Source organism: Saccostrea cucullata, unplaced genomic scaffold, assembly GCF_032062105.1.
Source record: "Saccostrea cucullata isolate Sc308-1 unplaced genomic scaffold, CSIRO_AGI_Scuc_v1 ctg3354, whole genome shotgun sequence".
NCBI classification, from domain to species: domain Eukaryota; kingdom Metazoa; phylum Mollusca; class Bivalvia; order Ostreida; family Ostreidae; genus Saccostrea; species Saccostrea cuccullata.
In genome coordinates, this window is record NW_026919555.1 from 67411 (window position 1) to 86886 (window position 19476).

Sequence of the window (19476 nt, forward strand, 5' to 3'; positions counted from 1 at the left end):
TGCGTAAGCATGAATGAAAGAAAGTCACGCATCAGCATGACTAGCTTAAGAAAGACATGCGTAAGCATGATTGACTGTCATACGTAAGCATGACTAGCATAAGAATGACATGCGTAAGCATGATTGAATGTCATACGTCAGCATGACTAGCATAAAAAATCAGATATAAGCGTAAGCATGATTGATTGTCATACGTCAGCATGACTTGTTTGCATTAAATACATAAAGAAGAATACTGATACATGTCATTATGATTATTGTAAATGCATTTAGCATTGTAAAATACTAGAATTGTAGTAACTAGCGTGTCTAGTAGAAAAGAAATGCATGCGTTAGCATGATTGGAAACATGTCAGCATAACTAGTATGAAATAAATGTTTAAAATTAGTAACGTTGATATTCATGCAGCAGAATGACTAACATGAAAACAATTACTTGTAAATGATTGGCATTGGTGATATACATTTAGCATGAGAAATGTAAGATTGACATAAAATATGCAAGCAGAATAACATAATAATTGTTTAAAGATTACACATTTTTACACAGAAATTGATGAATATGTACAGCAAAACTACTGCATAACAATGATACTAATAAAAATATTATTTACAAATGACAATCCCCAAAGGTAATTTCACAAGGCGTGTGGTGGGGAGGATGGTGGTGACAAATTTCCACAATGGCTACGAACGCAAAGATGGTGAAACTGAAAACGAGGCTGGGTTATAAATAAACAACAGATGAGGCCCAGATAAGGCATATCTCAATACATGTAACACAGAATACCCATTGAGATGATTTAAATACATTACCAAAATGAATATGATGACAATTACTTATTTATATAAACTAAGATTATAAAAAATAATCTTTCATTTATATAAAACTCAAACAATGTTACAGTTACAAAGTTTATTATATACAAAACACATATTGGATTATGGGGACTGACAACCGACTTACAATGCGTTAACGAAATTGATCTATCTTCAGGACAATTGGAGATAGGCAAAGTATAAATGGTAACACATAAGCAGCAAATCAGTAAAAAGAATGCACGACTGTTAAAATATATACATGTATACAAATGTAGTAAACAAACATACATATAGAAAATACACACATTAACCCCCAGGAGAAAACTTGGGGATTATTGGTTAAAATATGGAAAAATTTTAAAGAATTTTTAATATTTGTACACCAAAACAGCCAAATACAACTGTAAGCAGTTGTAGCCCCAAGTTTCCAATGTAAGTAAAAATATATAATAATTAAACGAGAAATAGAAAAACATATATACATTTAAGAACATATGCAACATGTAAATCTTAAGACACACCTTGTGAAATTACAATACATGTACTACTGAATAAAACACATTGATTTAGTAAAAGAACAAATGAAACAGACAGGTGTAGCTGTTTACCGAGTTCTACAAAACAGAAGAGGCTATTTGTTGTTGTGCATTTTGAATAACTGAAGGAGATGTGTGAATGTAAGTAGTGTAGCAATTGGAAGACCATCTACCTAATGTTTTAATTAAGTGATCTTCAATGCGTGCCTCTTGTGCGGTTGTAGCTGCTCCGATTCTGAAGGAATGACCATTATAGAGATCAGAGTTTAGGCCTAATTGAGATAAAATGACTTTAAGTGTGTCAATGAAAGTTGCTCTAGTTAGAATGGAACCTTCCTTGGTAACAAAGAAAGGCAAAGGTTGTGACTTGAAAACTTTTGATCTTAGTTTCAGGTATTTAACAACAGCATTCACTGGACAGACATCTGTTTGTGTCTTAAATAATTTAATCTGAACTCCATTTCTAAATGGATCTGTCTTTGATTTTCTTAATGTAAGTGCGACAAATGAGTCGTGACAAATAACATCTTGGATTGAAACATAATCATCATAATGAGAATCACTGAGGACAGTGAATTCCCCACAGCGTAGAAACCCAAAAAATGCGACTGTACAAGCTGCTTCAAACATATATGATGTAAACATATCAAAAATTCCTGACCTGAGTAATTGACATATTTTTGTTAAAATGGACATTGTGATAGGAAGCCTACTGCGTTTAGGAACAGCATACATGCTTTGTCTTTTCTTTACACCCGTTAAAACTGATTGCAAACAAATTAAATTTTGACCAGCATTATTTTGAAAAGGATTATATCCTTTCAATCTTAAATAAAAGTATCTGATACCACTTAAGTACAATTTGATCGTTGAATAAGCTAATCTTAAATGTTCGTCACAAAAAGCAACAAAATATATTAACAATTGTTCTGAAATTGGTGGTAAGTCACTAACAGAACCATGCAGTCCTCTCAGCAAGGTGAATTTGATGTAACAGTCCAGACCAACTTTATATTGATTGCGCGTTCTGATGGAAATGGAATGGTCCCAGAGATTTTCTACAACACTGTCCAAATCACTTCCATTAAAGGAGGACACGGTGTACACAGAAGATCTGCTTCTGGTGCCAGCTTCTTGAAACGATCCATCTGCAAACGAGATAAACTATCAGCAATATTGTTTTTCACACCAGGTACATATGTACTGTAAATAGCGAAATTATTCTGAGCTGCACACATAGTTAATCGTCTCATTAGTTTCATAATTACAGGTTCCTTTGAGCGACCTTTGGTGATAATTTGCACGGTTGCTTGATTGTCACAATTAAAAACGATTCTTTTTCCACTCCATTGTTTACCCCATAAAATACTAGCAACAACTATGGGATACAGTTCAAGAAAGGCCATAGATAATGTTTCATTGACAATGCGAGGTAGGTCGAATGGCCATCTATCACAGAACCAATGTCCTTCGAAGTAGCCACCATATCCGATTGTAGAAGAGGCATCCGTAAATAACTGAATAGAGTCTGACGTTACTTTGCACGCATCATAAAACATGGATATACCATTCCAGTTTGATAAAAATTCGAGCCACATGTATAAATCTGCCTTACACTCTTTATTCAAATGTATGTGGTAATAACCCTCTTTGACCGAGGACATAAGTTTGTAGAGGTAGGAGACAAATGACCGGCCGGGTAATATTACTCTGGTAGCAAAGTTTAAATGACCGAGTAATTGTTCTAGTTCCTTTCGTGTACAACTTTTTCTTGACAGGATGTTACTAATGCACAACGTAATCCTCTCAATTTTATCGAGAGGTAATCTGGCTTGCATGTTGATAGTGTCTAGAATAATTCCCAAATATTCTAATTCACAAGTTGGTCCTATAGTTTTTTTGGGTGACAATGGCAAATTAAGTCTGTGAAAAATTGTACACAATAATGCCATAGTTCTTTCACCACAAGACTCTGGGTTATCGACTGTTAAAAAGTCATCTAATAAGTGTAGAATATTTTGAATTCCATAATTATTTTTCGCAATCCAACAAAAAGCTGATGAAAGATTGTCAAATAATTTTGGGCTTGATCTACAACCAAATGGCAATCGCACATAGTGGTAATAATGGTTTCTCCATTTAAAGCAAAACAGGTGCCACTGGTTAGGACTAATAGGAATTTGCTTAAAAGCGTCAGTCATATCTGTTTTGCACAAAAGACTGCCTTTTCCAAATTTTTGAATAATTTGAATTGCATCGTCTATTTTAACGTATGACAAAGAACATTGTTCTTTGTTTATAAGATCATTCACACTTGGTTCTGAACTGTTATGCGGTGAAGACAAATCAAAGATTAATCGTTTTTTCCCAGAGTATTTGTGAGTTGCTATTCCTAACGGGCTGACTCTGTAAGAATTAAACGGAGGCAGTGAAAAAGGTCCTTGAACATAACCTTTGTCAAGTTCAGTTTGTAAAAGTTCATCAACTATGCTTGGGTTTTGTCGTGCAGACAAAGAATTTTTGCATTCAAAAGTTTGTAAATTGTTGTCAACAACTAATGTATCGAATCCTTGTTCTAAACTGGAACACAAGTAATTCACAAAACTTTTGTCTGGGTATGAAGAAAGTTCAAATCTAAGTCTGTCAACGTTTATACTTGTCAGTGGTTCCTTTAGTCATTTTGTTGTATTTGGTTTGGATTGACTGCTAGTAGCTTTTTGTTTAGATTCATTCATGGATTTAGGTGTTTGAGGACATGAAAATCTGGGATGTCAATTTGCTTTGCAAGCTGTACAAGTGTGAGCGTATCTACAATAAGGTTTGCTGCAACCTTTTGTGGAGTTGTAATTATTACAAATTTGTTCACCATCATGGAACAAAATTTCTCGGCCATGAATATCTTTCTGTTGACGAAACATTTTAAACCCTGAATGAGGACGAGTATTTTGTCTTTTTGCGTTTCTATGTGGGCACATACCTGAGGAGTGAATGTTAGAGCCACAAACATCACACGACTTGACAGAAGACCCAGCACAAATCAAAGTTCTTAGTTCAAAATCTCCTTTAGCCCAGTCAATTTTAATGTTATGCTGTAGAAGCATAGCTGCGCATTTACTCGAGAACATTTGATGGTACTCGTAAAATTTGTCAGGCCATACATTAGCAGTTTCTATAATGTGTGAGAGATAACCATCTAACTCATTAGACCTGTTGGGAAACGCAGAACACATTATTTTTTTGGACCTTCCAAATGCCACAATGAACTCATCTAAAGATAGACTGCGTGTAAGGCGTTCGTCATTCTCTTTAATTTTCTTCTGGGAAGGGGTTGTGTAGTTGGGGATTAATAACATGTTGAGATTCACGTCCTTACCTGCCAGAATATCAGCACGTAGTTCTGGCGAAACCATGTCTACATCAGATATATTCACGGCAGGAGTCCCAGAAGACTGTATTTCGCTTCATTGGTCTTGTTTGACTGAGTTAGTGATGTTATGGCCTGCTGACACAATTGCAAAGTACTAAGAATAACGGATTCTGACATCGCAGATGTGGTAACTGTTGATGTAGCCATTGTAGGAAACATTGAGCTGGGCGGAAGTGAAGTAAAAGACGAACTTCTACCGCCTGGAATTCCTGGTTCCGGATAGACTTCGATGTTCGAAGCGCGTGCACCCTCGGCTGTATTAGCAGAAGGAGTGGGTGCCCCTGAATGTAGCACAGAGTTACGCATGGTAGAAATATCATGGTTATTCACAGTTTGCATATCATTGGTAATGTTAGCTTGATTGCGATCACCATCTGCAGCTGCTTGCTGACCCTGAACGGATAAAACATTGTCTACATAAATCCTTTTCAGAATGCTGTGACTTAGGTTCACATTAATGTTTATTCCATTGTCTGACAGCTTTTTCTTCAATTCGGCGACCGTCCAGTTACTGGGATTGTCACTATTTGACATGGTAAAGTTTGTTTGTTTCCTTGTTTGACGAACCGTAGACATAACTTTTAGGTCAAAAGTTAAAGTTCAATAAGTCACAAAACAACACGTGAAAACATAAAATCGTTTCACAGGAAGACAGAACTGATGTCACACTAACTGAAAAATTATGCTTTAGCAATAATTCCCTTAGTAAATGTAAGGATGGTGGTTGATAAAAAATCTAACAAATTTCCACAATGGCTACGAACGCAAAGATGGTGAAACTGAAAACGAGGCTGGGTTATAAATAAACAACAGATGAGGCCCAGATAAGGCATATCTCAATACATGTAACACAGAATGAGATGATTTAAATACATTACCAAAATGAATATGATGACAATTACTTATTTATATAAACTAAGATTATAAAAAATAATCTTTCATTAAAATTTTATTTATATATAATCAAACTGTTTCCGCAACTATAAAGTAAATAAATTTAACATTAGTGCTAAATTTTAAAACGACTTGATTCTACTTACTGCAAAGAAACACTTAAAACGGACTTGCGTATCAACAGTTAGATACCTAGGACCTGCTCTAAACAAGTTTTCGCAATGATTTATCGTCCATAACACGAAACACTAGCGGCAGTTGAAAGGTCTTTATTATACACACACGAAAGAGGACAAAACGAGTCATTTGTTCACACTAAAACACTATTTTTCGATATGAGTGGGTCTTCTCTCCATTTTTTGGAAAGTTAATCCTCAAAGTTTGCATACAAACCTTCATATTTTGTTTTTCAAAATTATGGAGCAATGATCCACTGTACCTTAAAAATATAATTTTATGACATAACTTTCGTATCTTTTCGGGAAATACTTGAAGTCCCTTAAATCAATAGTCATATCACAAACATTATTTAAATGCCACAATTCTTCAGGATTTGAGTACCGTAGTGGTTAGCGTGCTAGTCTCAATAGAGATTGCAACTCTGGATTTTTATTGCCCGTGTTCGAACCCAATGGATACCACATTATTGTTTCTTATATAAAAGAATACATTTTATCGAAAAAATTTCCTCAAGACTTTTGTCCACTCAAGCAATAATTAGATTCTTTATTCTAACACCGCAGACGTTGATTTTATGTATGAGGTATAAAAATAATTTAAATAGATATAAAGATGATGATAATTAATGTCTCCAAGCCATAATCTAAAATACATGTACACTTAATTAAGATTAATTGCTATCAACATTAAATCGTGATTTTCATCATAAGCTAAAACAGACAATTTTACAGTTGCATAATCAGCCACCCCAAAAATACGCGTATCATGATTTGAATGAAATTCACGAGACAATTAAGCCATATTGTAAACACAAGCAATTATTTTAATCACCTTCTCAAGAAAATTGACAGGATTGAAAAGTGGAAAATAAGAGAGAAAAACTGCCTATTTCGTATGTAGATATCCGAATTTTATCGCTAACGAAGACACTTTTACGCATGAGTTTGCAGACACACCACTTATTTACTTGCATATGTTATATTTAAGCTTGCATGTATAAAATACCTGAAGTCATATCAAAAATATTTTGCGATTGTAATTTTTGCGGATTTTTTCTATCCGCAAAATTTCGCAAAAACTGGACAACCGCAGAAAATACCCGTTATACGGTATATCCGAAGCTACTGGGCTTTCTGCACGCTACCTTCACCCATCTCTTTTTAACTCTTTTGCAAATTACTTTAAACTTTATCATATTTTATGAGATGTAACTATGGCAGTAAATATGATATTATTTTACGCAAAATAATTTAAATAATATTTATCATTGAACAAATCTTGCAAATCACTGCGCTTAAATTATTGTGTAACCTTTTTGCACTAAAAAGTAACGTATTTGTGTTATTAAAAAAACTAAAAAAGGAAAGAAATCAAGCTTTTTACGACTTAAGTGCTGATCAGTCAAAAGTATCGAGTTCTTTAATACAATGAAAGAGAAAGTTGGGGTCAGTGATGTTAATTTTGAAATATTGGTCAAAATGTGTTATTTTCAGGCGAAAGATGATATAAATTTTATCTTGACTTATTTGACAAATCTTTTTGGCAAAGTTTGTAGAAGAAAGGTTTAAAACTTGTTCTAAGGATATAAATTAGACCTATGTTAAATATCCCAATCAATATCATAATATATAAAATTAATATTGCATCTAGTTGAGTGTAACATTGGAAATTTTCACCTCAAGAAAACCATTGTCAACCGAGGCGCAGCCGATGTTGACAATGGTTTTCGAGGGGTGAAAATTTTTAATGCTTCACTCAACTTAATGCTATATTTATTATATTATACTGAATGTTTTATACAAATACATATAACAGTGAACCGTGCGCGAATAAATTCTGCGCAGTCACTATTTTTTGGAACATCACCCGTCGTCAAGCAATGTTGACTGTTTCTACGCTGGAGGGCATAGAGAGAGAGAGAGAGAGAGAGAGGTGGGGTGAGGAAGGATGTATGTGTCAGTTCAGGCTGAAGAATCTAGAGTGGGTTTCACAGTGACAATGGCGTACATGTAATTCATTGGTCGTACTTAAAGCAACTTATAACTGTAGTTTTTTTGCATGAGGTGAAAAAAATAAGATCAGTAGAAGAAATGAGTACTCGGGGTACCTTCTTAAAATTACTTAGTGTGGTACTGTTCTGTAGAATTTTAATATTCACTGGTCTTTCTCGCAACCCTGGAAAACATATTCGAGATTTATTTTATTTTCTTTGGAAAGACTAGAATGGTAGCTAAGCTGAAAAGGTAGGGAATTCATTATTACTTTAATTATAGTTCGTCCAAAGTTACTTACTGTATGTTACGTTACTTTTTGTACATTTTCTACTGGAAAAACTGCATTTCGACAACACAACAGGAAACAACATCAATATTTTTATCTTATAAAAATGAAATAAACATGGTGCAGTATATCTTTAGTAGTATTCTAAGACTGACCATGCGTATTTATATGAAAAGTGTAAGGTAGATTAACCTTGAATCTAAACAACATTGTAATTTCTTTAACACATTGACCACTAGTTAATTTAAAGTTGAACACGACTCGTAAATAGGCATACGCCATTTTCGATATCATTATCTACGATACATCAACACTACGGTATACTCGTTACATTCGTTACACCTGACTGCTTTATTGTCGCGGATATCGTCGTGTAATGGCGACACGTGTTAGTGCTGGTTATCTTGCATTACCTTTGTTTACATTTTTTGCCGTTATATGTATCTGTGTTGTTTGTATACTGCATTGAACTGTACAACAATAATTGTAAATTTATTTGGTATCTTACTTTTCTGCAGTAGACGAAGTATTATGTAATTATTCTTGCTACTTAGTCCTGTATACTATACGTCCGTTTTCACCGATGTCGACTGATTTCACTGAACAGAGACCATGTTTTGCCTCTATATACGGGTTTGCAGAGTAGCGAGAACCGGTAACAAAAATGGCGGACCTATGCCTTTTACGAATCATGTTCAGCTTTAACTTGCATCAGATGATTTTAACTGAGCAGTTGAATGCACATTCCAATTAATTTATAGACGTGATGTGTACTCTTTCGAACTAAGCTTTACGAATCAGTACAGCTATAATGTTAAATACAGGAATTTCTAGAAATCTGTATCTAAAATAGATGTATTTACAAAGAAATTCATGGAATTATGGTCCTTCCTTTTTGAACTACATGTATTTTAAAATAAAATTAATTTTAATTACTATGCATGAATATTTGTTTTGAGATTAAAAAAAATGACTTTGAGTTTCATGATTTAATTAACGACCAGGTAGACTTGGAAATTACCTTAAAACCTTAGAAATAAGACGGATTTGATAATAATCCTTGTATATGAACATAGATGAGACAATAATAACATCTTTTTTACTCTTCTTCAAGGATGAAGAGTGGCCAATGTGAGAGGTAATACTATGGGGTTTAGAAATAAATATCACTTAAAATAATCCAATCGGTAAGAGTAATGCCGGGGGACAGATAAATACTCGACCAATTTTTGCTGACTGTACAAAAATTTACAAGGTTGTTAACTTTATTATGTTACCCAAACGGAGTTTGTGAACATATTGTTTTTACTCTGTTTCTTATTTTATTATTGTATTATAATTATTCTTTTTTCTTCTTATTTCTTCTCCGGTACTTTTTTGTGCGGAAGTGTTCTCAGACACTGTTGACCAAACTATGTTAAAACCTTTTTAGGGTTAATGGGTGTGTATTGTAGGTGTGCAGAACGAATGTCATTTTGCGCGCATACGCCTGCACGTGCGGGTGCGGGAAGTGAGTGATGTGACTGATATACTTAATATGGCCATAACTTTTACATTTTTTGATGAAATCCTCTAAAACTCTTTACATAAAGATATATTAATAGTGTTAATATCAACATACTCTCATATTAGCACGAACTCACGCGCGTGCACGTGAGCTTCGCTCTGATTGGCTGAAATAAAAATATCAATATCTCTTTTTTTTGACGAAATCCTTTGAAATTTTAAACATAGTCAAACATTAGAATACCCTGCAATATGATATACAAAAAATTTCAAGAAATCACGCACATGCACGTGTGCTGCAATCTGATTGGCTGAAACTTTAAATGGCTGCATCAACTTTGTTTTTTGACGAAATGCTTTGAAATTTAAAACATTGTTATATACTAGGATATCCAGCAATATAATGTACAAAAAAAATCAAGAAATCACACGCATGCACGTGTGCTGCAATCTGATTGGCTTAAACTTGAAATGGCTATAACTCCCTTGTTTTTCAACCAAACAGGATGGGATTTAGAACATAGATAAATATTCAGGACTCCTATAAAGAGGTATGGTCATCATGCACGTGCACGCATGTGCGTGCATTTGGAAAGAGTGAAATTAAAAATACACTTGAATGAGTGATTTTTAATATTTTTGGACTGAATGCTTTAATATGTAGTACATAAAAATATAATTATAGATAGTGTAGACAAGATGATATGGTCATAACGCGCAGGCATTCAAATGCACACGGGTGCAATGCTAAAATTTGCATATAATAAGTATCCTTCTGGGAAAACATTGCTAAAGTAAAAAATGTGCAGAATTTGTCGTATTTAATGAAGCTCAAAGGAAATATGGCACCAAAAGGGAGTTGGGGAGCGTTTGGGGAACATCTGTAACGGTTCCCGTTACAATAAGCACTAGTTTAGCTTAATAATGTTCTGCATTATTTCGTTATATTTGAAGTCAATCATTAAACATAGTAATGAAGATCAATTCATCCCATAATTAAAAACAAATCTATTTCATATCCTCATATGATATATAACTACAAGTATCCATAGTTTATCTTAGTATTTCAAGAGCACCTTGGATAAAAAAAAGCAACAATAGCGAATAAGCATCAAATATGTAATCAAAAAACCTTATAGCACAAGTTGATGAGTTGATTTTACAGACAGTTTAGAGAAAGTTACAAATTGAGTTTATCTTATTTCCTGTTTGACTTCTCATCAAAATTGAACATCAAGATACGTATCATTATTTCCATTAGCCGTTGCAACTGTTGAACATTCAGTCATTACATCATCGTATGAGGACGATGAATTACTAGTATTTTCAATACGTCCATCAATTACGTTTTCATTCACTATGATTTTGTCTGAATCCAAAAGTTCTATGTAAGAATGTCGTTGTCTGTCATTGCTGTTCACTATATCTACTTTTGAAATAACAGGTTCTAAATAATTTTCCAAATAACTACTTTCTCCCGAAGACTCCTCTTTTGATAAAGAACCCTCTTTTGGTCTGGATGAAACCTCCAACATTTCTAAACATTGATCAATTTCCTGATACTCAGACTCAGCCTTCTGATAGACATGGCGGCTGTCCTTATCCTGTTCTAACCTGCTGTATTGCTTTTTATCACTCTCACGTGGCATACTTTCAGAATCATTGGATACATTTCTTTCGGTGTCACTTTTCTTTTCTCTTCTTGATATCTTTTTTTGCGAAGATTTTGATCTCAAACGGAGTTGGAAAATGATTACAATTAATAAAATAGCTAACAGCAATCCGACACCAGATAGTAAATAATTACTGTTAAACTCCCCCGCCTTGGTAATATCAGAAGTAGATGAAGTTGTTTGAATCTTAGAAGAGTACAGATTGGTAATATCAGAAGTAGATGAAGTTGTTTGAATCTTAGAAGAGTACAGATTTGTGCTGGTAAATGTTGATACATGAGGTTTTATTGTTGGTGATATTACTGATGGGTTGCCATCCTTTATTTTAGAGACAGGTAGTCCAAATATTAAGCTTGTGGTTGTTTTATTCTCTTGATGTTCTGTTGTAATAGAAAAAGACAGAAAAAATCTCAGACGTCAATATTTTTAACAGCTTGCTATCAACACAATGGGTATATTATTTTTTTAAATATGTACACGTAGCTTATACCTGTGATTGTCTGTGTGGTTACATCTTGGCTTAACTGTGGACATCCTGTCACGTGGTCACAATCCTCGGGGGAACACCTACACTGTCCACCACAATCTTGACCAAATGTACCACGTGGACAAATTTTTTCACATGTATCCCCATAGTATCCCGGTGAACATACTGTAATCATGACTGATACATGTACAACATGTACAATGAAATGAGCTGACGTATCGGAAAAAAATACAAAATCCATTTCCAATCATTAAATAGATTTTAAAATGATTTTGCAAAATTAAACTGAAGTGGGAAAATTAGCTGGTAAAATTATTGAAAAAAATTCTAACAAACAATATGTACAACACGTGCATAAAACATGAAATGAAAGAATTTAGCTACTTTTTTAGATATTGATAGAAAAAAATCTCCAGAAAAGATAAATTTAATGCAATCAGCTATTATAATCAACATCTTACAGCTACAATTCCCTTTTTCGTCTTTGTAAAAATTAGCACAACAGAAAGTAGAATCCGTCACAGTTCTGAAAATAGATTAAAATTAATGAAACAATAGTTTTCTACTCTAAATGAATATAATCCTTTAAAAAATGACTGGAAAAAATAATGCAATTTATTTCCTGTAGAACACACTGTTACTAAAAATAAATGGAATTAAACAACACAAATTATGAAGCACTTAATTAAGATCACTAACATATAGCGTTAGGATTTTGAATTCCTTCTTGAACATGTAGTTCAAGTGAAAGTTTCAGATGCACGATATTAATTCTTACCTGTTCAAGATGCAGATCTTTGTACTTTTAATATTGGAACAAGAAAATATGAAAAATAATCCTACAATTTGCAATGTATAACAACGTAAACACATATTAATATTGCGTTTATCAATTCAAATCCAGGAAGCATTGAAAATTTACAATGACAGGAAGTCAAAATGGTGCTTATAATTATTTCACTCTACAGATTTAGCAGTGTTTTTTAATACTATAATACCAAGTGTGCACATTGACACTACAATAACTCGGCATTCTGATGGCCACATCAAACAATTTCAATATTCAAGTCTTATGGGTTTTTTTTTTGTCAAACAAGAAGGGCAGGTCAGGCAGATGCTCCCCAGAGTGCTATACTGAATACAAAGAAATACTAAAGGGAGTATGGGAGGAATTGATGGAATATGTAAAAGTATCAGGGATGAGATGAAGAATAAGAGGCGTTGTGACTATATTTTTATTTATTTTAACTTATTGGTTGTCTGCTGGGTGAACAGTTGCTCCATTATAGCGATATCCTTAGCAAAGCTCTACAGACAAAAACTATAATCTCTGCTGCAGAAGGTCAGAGAATGACTCAAGGCACTGTGAAACTCTGGAGTCTCTAAAAACAAACGAAGCTTATCTCTCATCTTATGAGGATGCAAAAAAGACCCATATATTCTGTGTTCTGAAAGTATTGAAGGTCTCGCAGTGCTTCGTCGAAGACGTTCTCCAAAACGAATTTACGACGGATCTATGTATCACCACGACACTTGTGAAGATTTGTATAGAGTTGATCATTTTTAGTCAATTGATTTAATTGTGAATGGCATTGAACATGTTGAAGATGTTTTGATCAGCCTGGATATGCCTAATATATTATGTTATTGTTGAAGGAGACAGGGGATAAAATTTTTATAAGGAATTTAAAATGGTGACAGAATTTTTTGGTACGAACATCAATGCCTAAACTTGAGAATTTCAAACACACGGATGTAATCTCTCCAAAGACATCACTCCTTCCATTCAGACATCGACTAAATTCATCAAAACACAAGGCATATTACTGTATACCGATATTTCAATTTAGAGTGAACTTCTCGATCTTGTAATGCCGGTGTAAAGACGAATAATGACCCCCTTCGAATAATGACCGGGGGTCATTTTTCGACAGCGAAAAATGACCCCCGGTCATTATTCAACGTCGAAAAATGACCCTTTTGCCCGTAGAAAAAGTGTCACTTCCTTAAAAATTTGCAGAACCCACGTGAAGAAAAATGACCCCCGTAGAAAAATGACTCCCTGTACATTAAAGCTAAAATGTTTAGGGGGCAAAAAAAATTGGATAAAGAAGCATATTGGCCAAAATGCTCACCTGAGCTTATTGGGAATAAACTGATATGTTGATCTCATAACATTATACATTTATACCTATATTTAAAGGTAAATGCAATGATTCAGAATCTAAAGGAGTAAAAGATTTATCAAGCCTTAAGGGTTAGGTAAACATTGTTTTTTGATGGTGGAAATCATCGAACTGACAGAAAAAATCATCAGTATAATATATATTATTATATCCTCCGCTCGAAAAGCGGGAGGGTATATAGTGATCGGGATGTCCGTCCGTCTGTCTGTTACGCTTTGAGGTATCCATCTCTTATCCGCAAATCCTCATATATAAAAAGATGTGTTTGTGAAACAGCTATGCTCCTGTATGGCAACATAGCAAAGATTAAACTTTTCTTAAATGCAATTTAAATATATTGTTACCCAAAGTAGGGTCTTCTCACAAGAAATACAACTGCAAATTAGGAAAAAGGTAGGTCAAACTCAAAGGTCAAAGTTGATGATTTCTTAAGAAAATGTTTAATGTAACAAGGATTACATATGTGATGTATGAATACCCTTGCCCTTACCGTTCAAAAGTTATGGCCAAGGAAAAAAAATCATAAGTACGGAAAACTCCAAGGTCAAGGTCAAAAGGTCAAGGTTTTTAGTATCCAATGAAAGGTAATGCCAAAAACTACATATTTGAAGTATAAGAGTACTTGTATCTACCGTTTGAAAGTTATGGCCAAAGTAAAAATTTGGCATTTTTTTGTAAAATGGGACAAACTCCAAGGTAAAGGTCAAAAAGTCAAATTTGGTGGTACCCAAAGTAAGGTCTTGTCACAAGGAGTATACATATTAAATATGAAAGTCATAGCTCCAATAAATGAAAAGTAATGGTAAAGGTTAAGGTTTTTGCGAACAAACAAACCGCCAGATAGAAAGACGGACATACAGACGAACACGATAAAACTATATACCCCCGAATCTTCGATTACGGGGACATAAAAAGAAATGGTTTTCAATTAACTTTTCATATTAATATACATTATAAAGAAGACGTTACAACAATGAAAATGTTTGTTCTGATTTTCATATTACATTCTCTGAAAAATATACTCAGAATTGAGTAAAAGGGTGGAGTAAAACAAGAATTAAGGTAGAACCTATGTCGGAAAAGACTTTGTCACAAGATTTTCAAACTTTTCAAAATGATAAATTAGTACTTGCTTATCAATCAGTAAAGATATCATGATATGTTTCCTTGTTTTTTAATCTAGAACAGGCTGTGAAATTTGGTATGGTATTTACTTAATGCGACTTCACATTTTCAAATATTTTAGGGGTACTTGTCATAAAGGGAATATTAAAAAATCACAAAAATACTTCTTCAAACCTCGTCGTTTATAAACTTTTTGAACTGAATAATATTAAACAATATCTTATCAAGAATAATTTCTTTTTTATTCAATTAACATAAAAGATAAGTCCACCATTAAAAAAAAGTCTAATGAACTCTATTATTTTTAGTCAATTATTTACCCTATATTTGTAAATATGTTTTAGAAGTCTTTGTAACAATGTTTTCAATCTTCAAGAACATAGCCAAATGATTACAAAAAATGATTAAAATATATACCTTTCCCCTCTAACTAATGAAAGATAGGCTATATCCTGATACTCATATTCTTGACCTTTTTGCACTTACACGGGATTTAATAATTAAATGACTGTTTGGGGTTACTTTCAGATTAAATATTTATCAGAAATTGTACTTTTACTTTAAAAAGATCATATTTAATAGAAAAATTGTAATCAAACACCAAGAATATGACTAGGTAACAAATAATTGTTAAAAGGAATGCACATCATTTCATTATAGATATCACAAAAATGTATACACGATCAAACGATCTACAATACGTACATCTTAGACACATTTCATCAATATATTACACTATATATAGCTGGCAAGTAAATATTTCTTACGATTTATGCATTCCTTCAAAATGGTTACATACCATTCAAATTATTACGAAAGTTGTATGTACATTGTAATTTCAATACACTAGATAGTCTTGGGTTTGTCAACTTCAGGTCTAGATCTAGTAAATAAAAGGTGCCTACATATTTTTCTTATTTAAGAAATATATTGCCATTAAGCATTATAAACCGAAAAATATATGAATTGAATTAAGATTATGTTGGCATGATTGAATTCTGTGAATTTCAAAATGCAGTATTTTCTACCATTTTTATTGAAGCTGTCAAGTACGGGAAAAAGTGGCATTGAATTAATTATAACGTCTTAATGGGTTAGAACAGGTTTAACACATATACCAGTTATGATGCCATACGAAGTAGGTTCTACGTTAAAAGAAATGTAATCAATACTGTGTGCTTAATCAAAAGTTTATGTCTACATGTATAGTTTTTGCATTAGAATGACTGTGTATCTTATACTAGCCCATAGCTTTACAGAGCATATTTTTAGGTTTTATACTTACCCCACCCCCTTTCGTATTTCGGAGGAAGTCGCTATTGAACAAAAGCAACAAAAAAAACACCCTACCTTTATTTTTCTATAAGAAGAAATTAAAAATAAGCTAAAAATAAACTACTTTTCTACTAATTTTTAACTGTTACTTTGCCACAATACTTTCAAGTATAACTCCACCAACATTTAAAGTATGCTTTAATCATGGCGAAGTAAATTATGATATGATAGTACTTGTGTGAAGGCTTAACTTCATTTCAATATCTTATTTAGAGCCTTTTTCAGTATTATTGAAAGATATAGAGTTTTATTTATATTTTTGCTTTTCACTTATTTTTTTTTGTTTTGATTTAACGTAATGTTCTTTTTTTTTGGGGGGGGGGGGATAAAAATTTCCTCCACTTTCATTGTCAAATAGGATTTGCCAAACTTAAAAAAACTAAAAGTTGAAATGACGGAAAATTTAATTTTTCCTATTAAAGAGTATTTAAACCTGATTTTTGCATGGTTTGATTTCTAAAAACAACTGGAATATCATTCTTTAAGCAAACATTATAAGGAGGAATATTAAAAAGAAATTTTATTTACTTAACAATTAAAGAATCTCTTTTCAAACACAATTTTAGCATTGAAAGACTACGTGAATCTCTTAATTATTTCATACGACTTTTTGTATTTTTCTGGTTACAGAAAATGTAAAAATTAGTTTCGCTGTAAAAAAGATATCAAAGATTGTATATTTTGTATCACTTTAAAGGGGGTCATTTTTCAATGGGGGTCATTATTTTATAGGACTTACATATAAAATAATGACCCCCTAAGACCCTTTTTCTACAAAAAATGATTTTTTTCTACAAAAAATGATTTTTTTCTACGGGGGGGGTGGGGGTCATTTTTTGTCGTTGAAAAATTACCCCCCGGTCATTATTCGATGGGGGTCATTATTCGTCTTTACACCGGCAACAGATGCCTCCAGGAAAAGAATGTTACATGTAAGCACACTCCGCCGTGTCAAATAGTATGACCCATGTTAGACTTGATATTCTGATGATCCTTCACGTGTATCAAGGACCGTTAGAAGTTTTGTGACAGAAGACCCCCTCACCCAATTTAAATTGTTTCCGACGCTTGTGCACTCATTTATCAACTGTACATGGGAAAGAAATCAGTAAAAAAGATATACTACCTCCACACCAAAAAACCCCACTATTACAAGAGAGAAGCATTTCAAATTAAAATAGTATAATTTTCATATATATTTGAAAACGTTTTGAAACTAGAAAATTATAAATACGGGTTTTGCGAATGTTGTAAGTGCAACAAAATGGATATTATAGGAATCTTGGCATAAGATACAGCAAATAGCAGTATGGGGGATAACTTTATGAGTGAGAAAGAAAATAGTTTTCATCTGTTCCTGATTAATTTAAGCGGGATATGTGATAGGGAGGGAGGGGGGAGACAGTGAGAGATTCCGCGATTTTTTAAGTTTTCAAAAAATGTACAAACTTCATAGAATTTTTTGTAACATTACATGTATATGTATAATGTTAAAAGTTTAACTTGTATATGCCCTCCTCCCGATATTTAAATGGTCCACTTATATGTTCTTAAGCTGAAGGGTATGCGTTACTGTGTGTCAAATATCAAAAATGCGAGTTCGTTTCTGGAACTCTGCAAATTACTGATTTTATCCAAGATTAGGAATGGTGTTGTATAGTAGCCTTTCCCCCTAGCCATCTTTCCCCCCGGAAACATAGCTATATAGTAGTTTTTTCCCCCGGGAAAATGGCTATATAGTAGATTTTCCCCCATGGAAAGATGGCTATATAGTGGGATTTCCCCTCTTTTATAGCCAGATTACCCCCAGGGAAAACCTACTATATAGAAGATTTTCCCCCTTTTTTTCATTCCGGTTAAGTTTATGGAGGACCATTCTTTGTAATAATTCGCAATACATGCGTATTTGAAAAGACATTGATTATCACCGACACGTAATTAAGTAGACTGACATTTCTTTTTGTTATGAAATCAATCCATTAAATTACGATAAGGAAATTGGTTTCACGAGTGGGACAGAACTTTTGTATTATATTTCACTTGTGAAATAATATAAAAAAAATCTTGTCCCAATAGACTCCTATCCAAATGCTGCTGGATTCTGAAAAAAAAAACCGTACATATTTTTGTGTTTTTGGATATATACATGTGTATGTATTTTTTGCATAAATATTTGGTTTACATTTCTTTAAAATCAATTATCCATATACATATGTACTGCAGTCCTAAAAACAGCCTATTTCACCTCAAAACTACATCTGATATGAACTTCTCCATGGTTGATATCTAATACGTAAAAACTTCACTATAAAAAAAATCATGAATTACTACAAAAGAAAACAAATGAAGATATGCAATTTAAAAGGTTATTTTATTAACTATTTCTTTATCTTATCTTTAAACTGGCTCAGGTAAATGGTGTTGCATTTAAATAAATACAAATTCCAAAGTTGCTTATTTATCGAAATAATTATACTTTGAAATAATTATTTGGGAACATTCGCTTTTCCTTAGTCTAGTCCACAAACCTAGGACTTCTTTTTCAAAACAATGAAAGGGCGGGGGGGGGGGGGACAGTGTGTTTACTGAAGATATATAATGTAAATACAATAAAAAAGCTAAATCTTTAAAGTTAAATCTAATAAAATTGGCACTAACTATTCCTTTCTATTTTTCACGTTTTTTTATTGAATTTAATATGGCGTCTTACAACATAAAAGTTCGGTAAGACACGCTTATAACAAAGTGCCAGGGATGAAGGATTTTGCTTTGTTATAACCGTAATTCGTTAAATATCTGTTACGATTACAATATATTTTAAAGTCATTGGGAATTAAAATCACTTTGCTGTAAGCGTCAATATTCATTATAAGCGCATTCGCTATCAGCGTGCACTATGATCTTTTGGCTGACACATGTTTATAACAAAGACAATGTCAGAAGATTTTGCTTCACATAAAAAATTAAATTTAGTTAAAAAAGGGAAAAAAAAGTTCTTTAATTAATAGCACGTGTATACATGTAT

At 33.1% G+C, this 19476-nt stretch overlaps 1 protein-coding gene and 1 pseudogene across 1 annotated transcript; both read right to left on the reverse strand.

Annotated features, from left to right (window-relative positions):
* Positions 1-1436: 1436 nt before the first annotated feature.
* LOC134233440 (uncharacterized) lies at positions 1437-5319 on the reverse strand (annotated as a pseudogene).
* Positions 5320-10681: 5362 nt separating this feature from the next.
* LOC134233411 (uncharacterized) lies at positions 10682-12766 on the reverse strand. Its single transcript, XM_062715380.1, has 4 exons — positions 12584-12766; positions 12267-12331; positions 11809-11970; positions 10682-11698 (listed from the first exon to the last, which is right to left on the reverse strand). The coding sequence occupies exons 1-4, from the start codon at positions 12676-12678 to the stop codon at positions 10866-10868; spliced, it is 1155 nt and encodes a 384-aa protein (XP_062571364.1). The 5' UTR covers positions 12679-12766; the 3' UTR covers positions 10682-10865.
* Positions 12767-19476: the final 6710 nt, after the last annotated feature.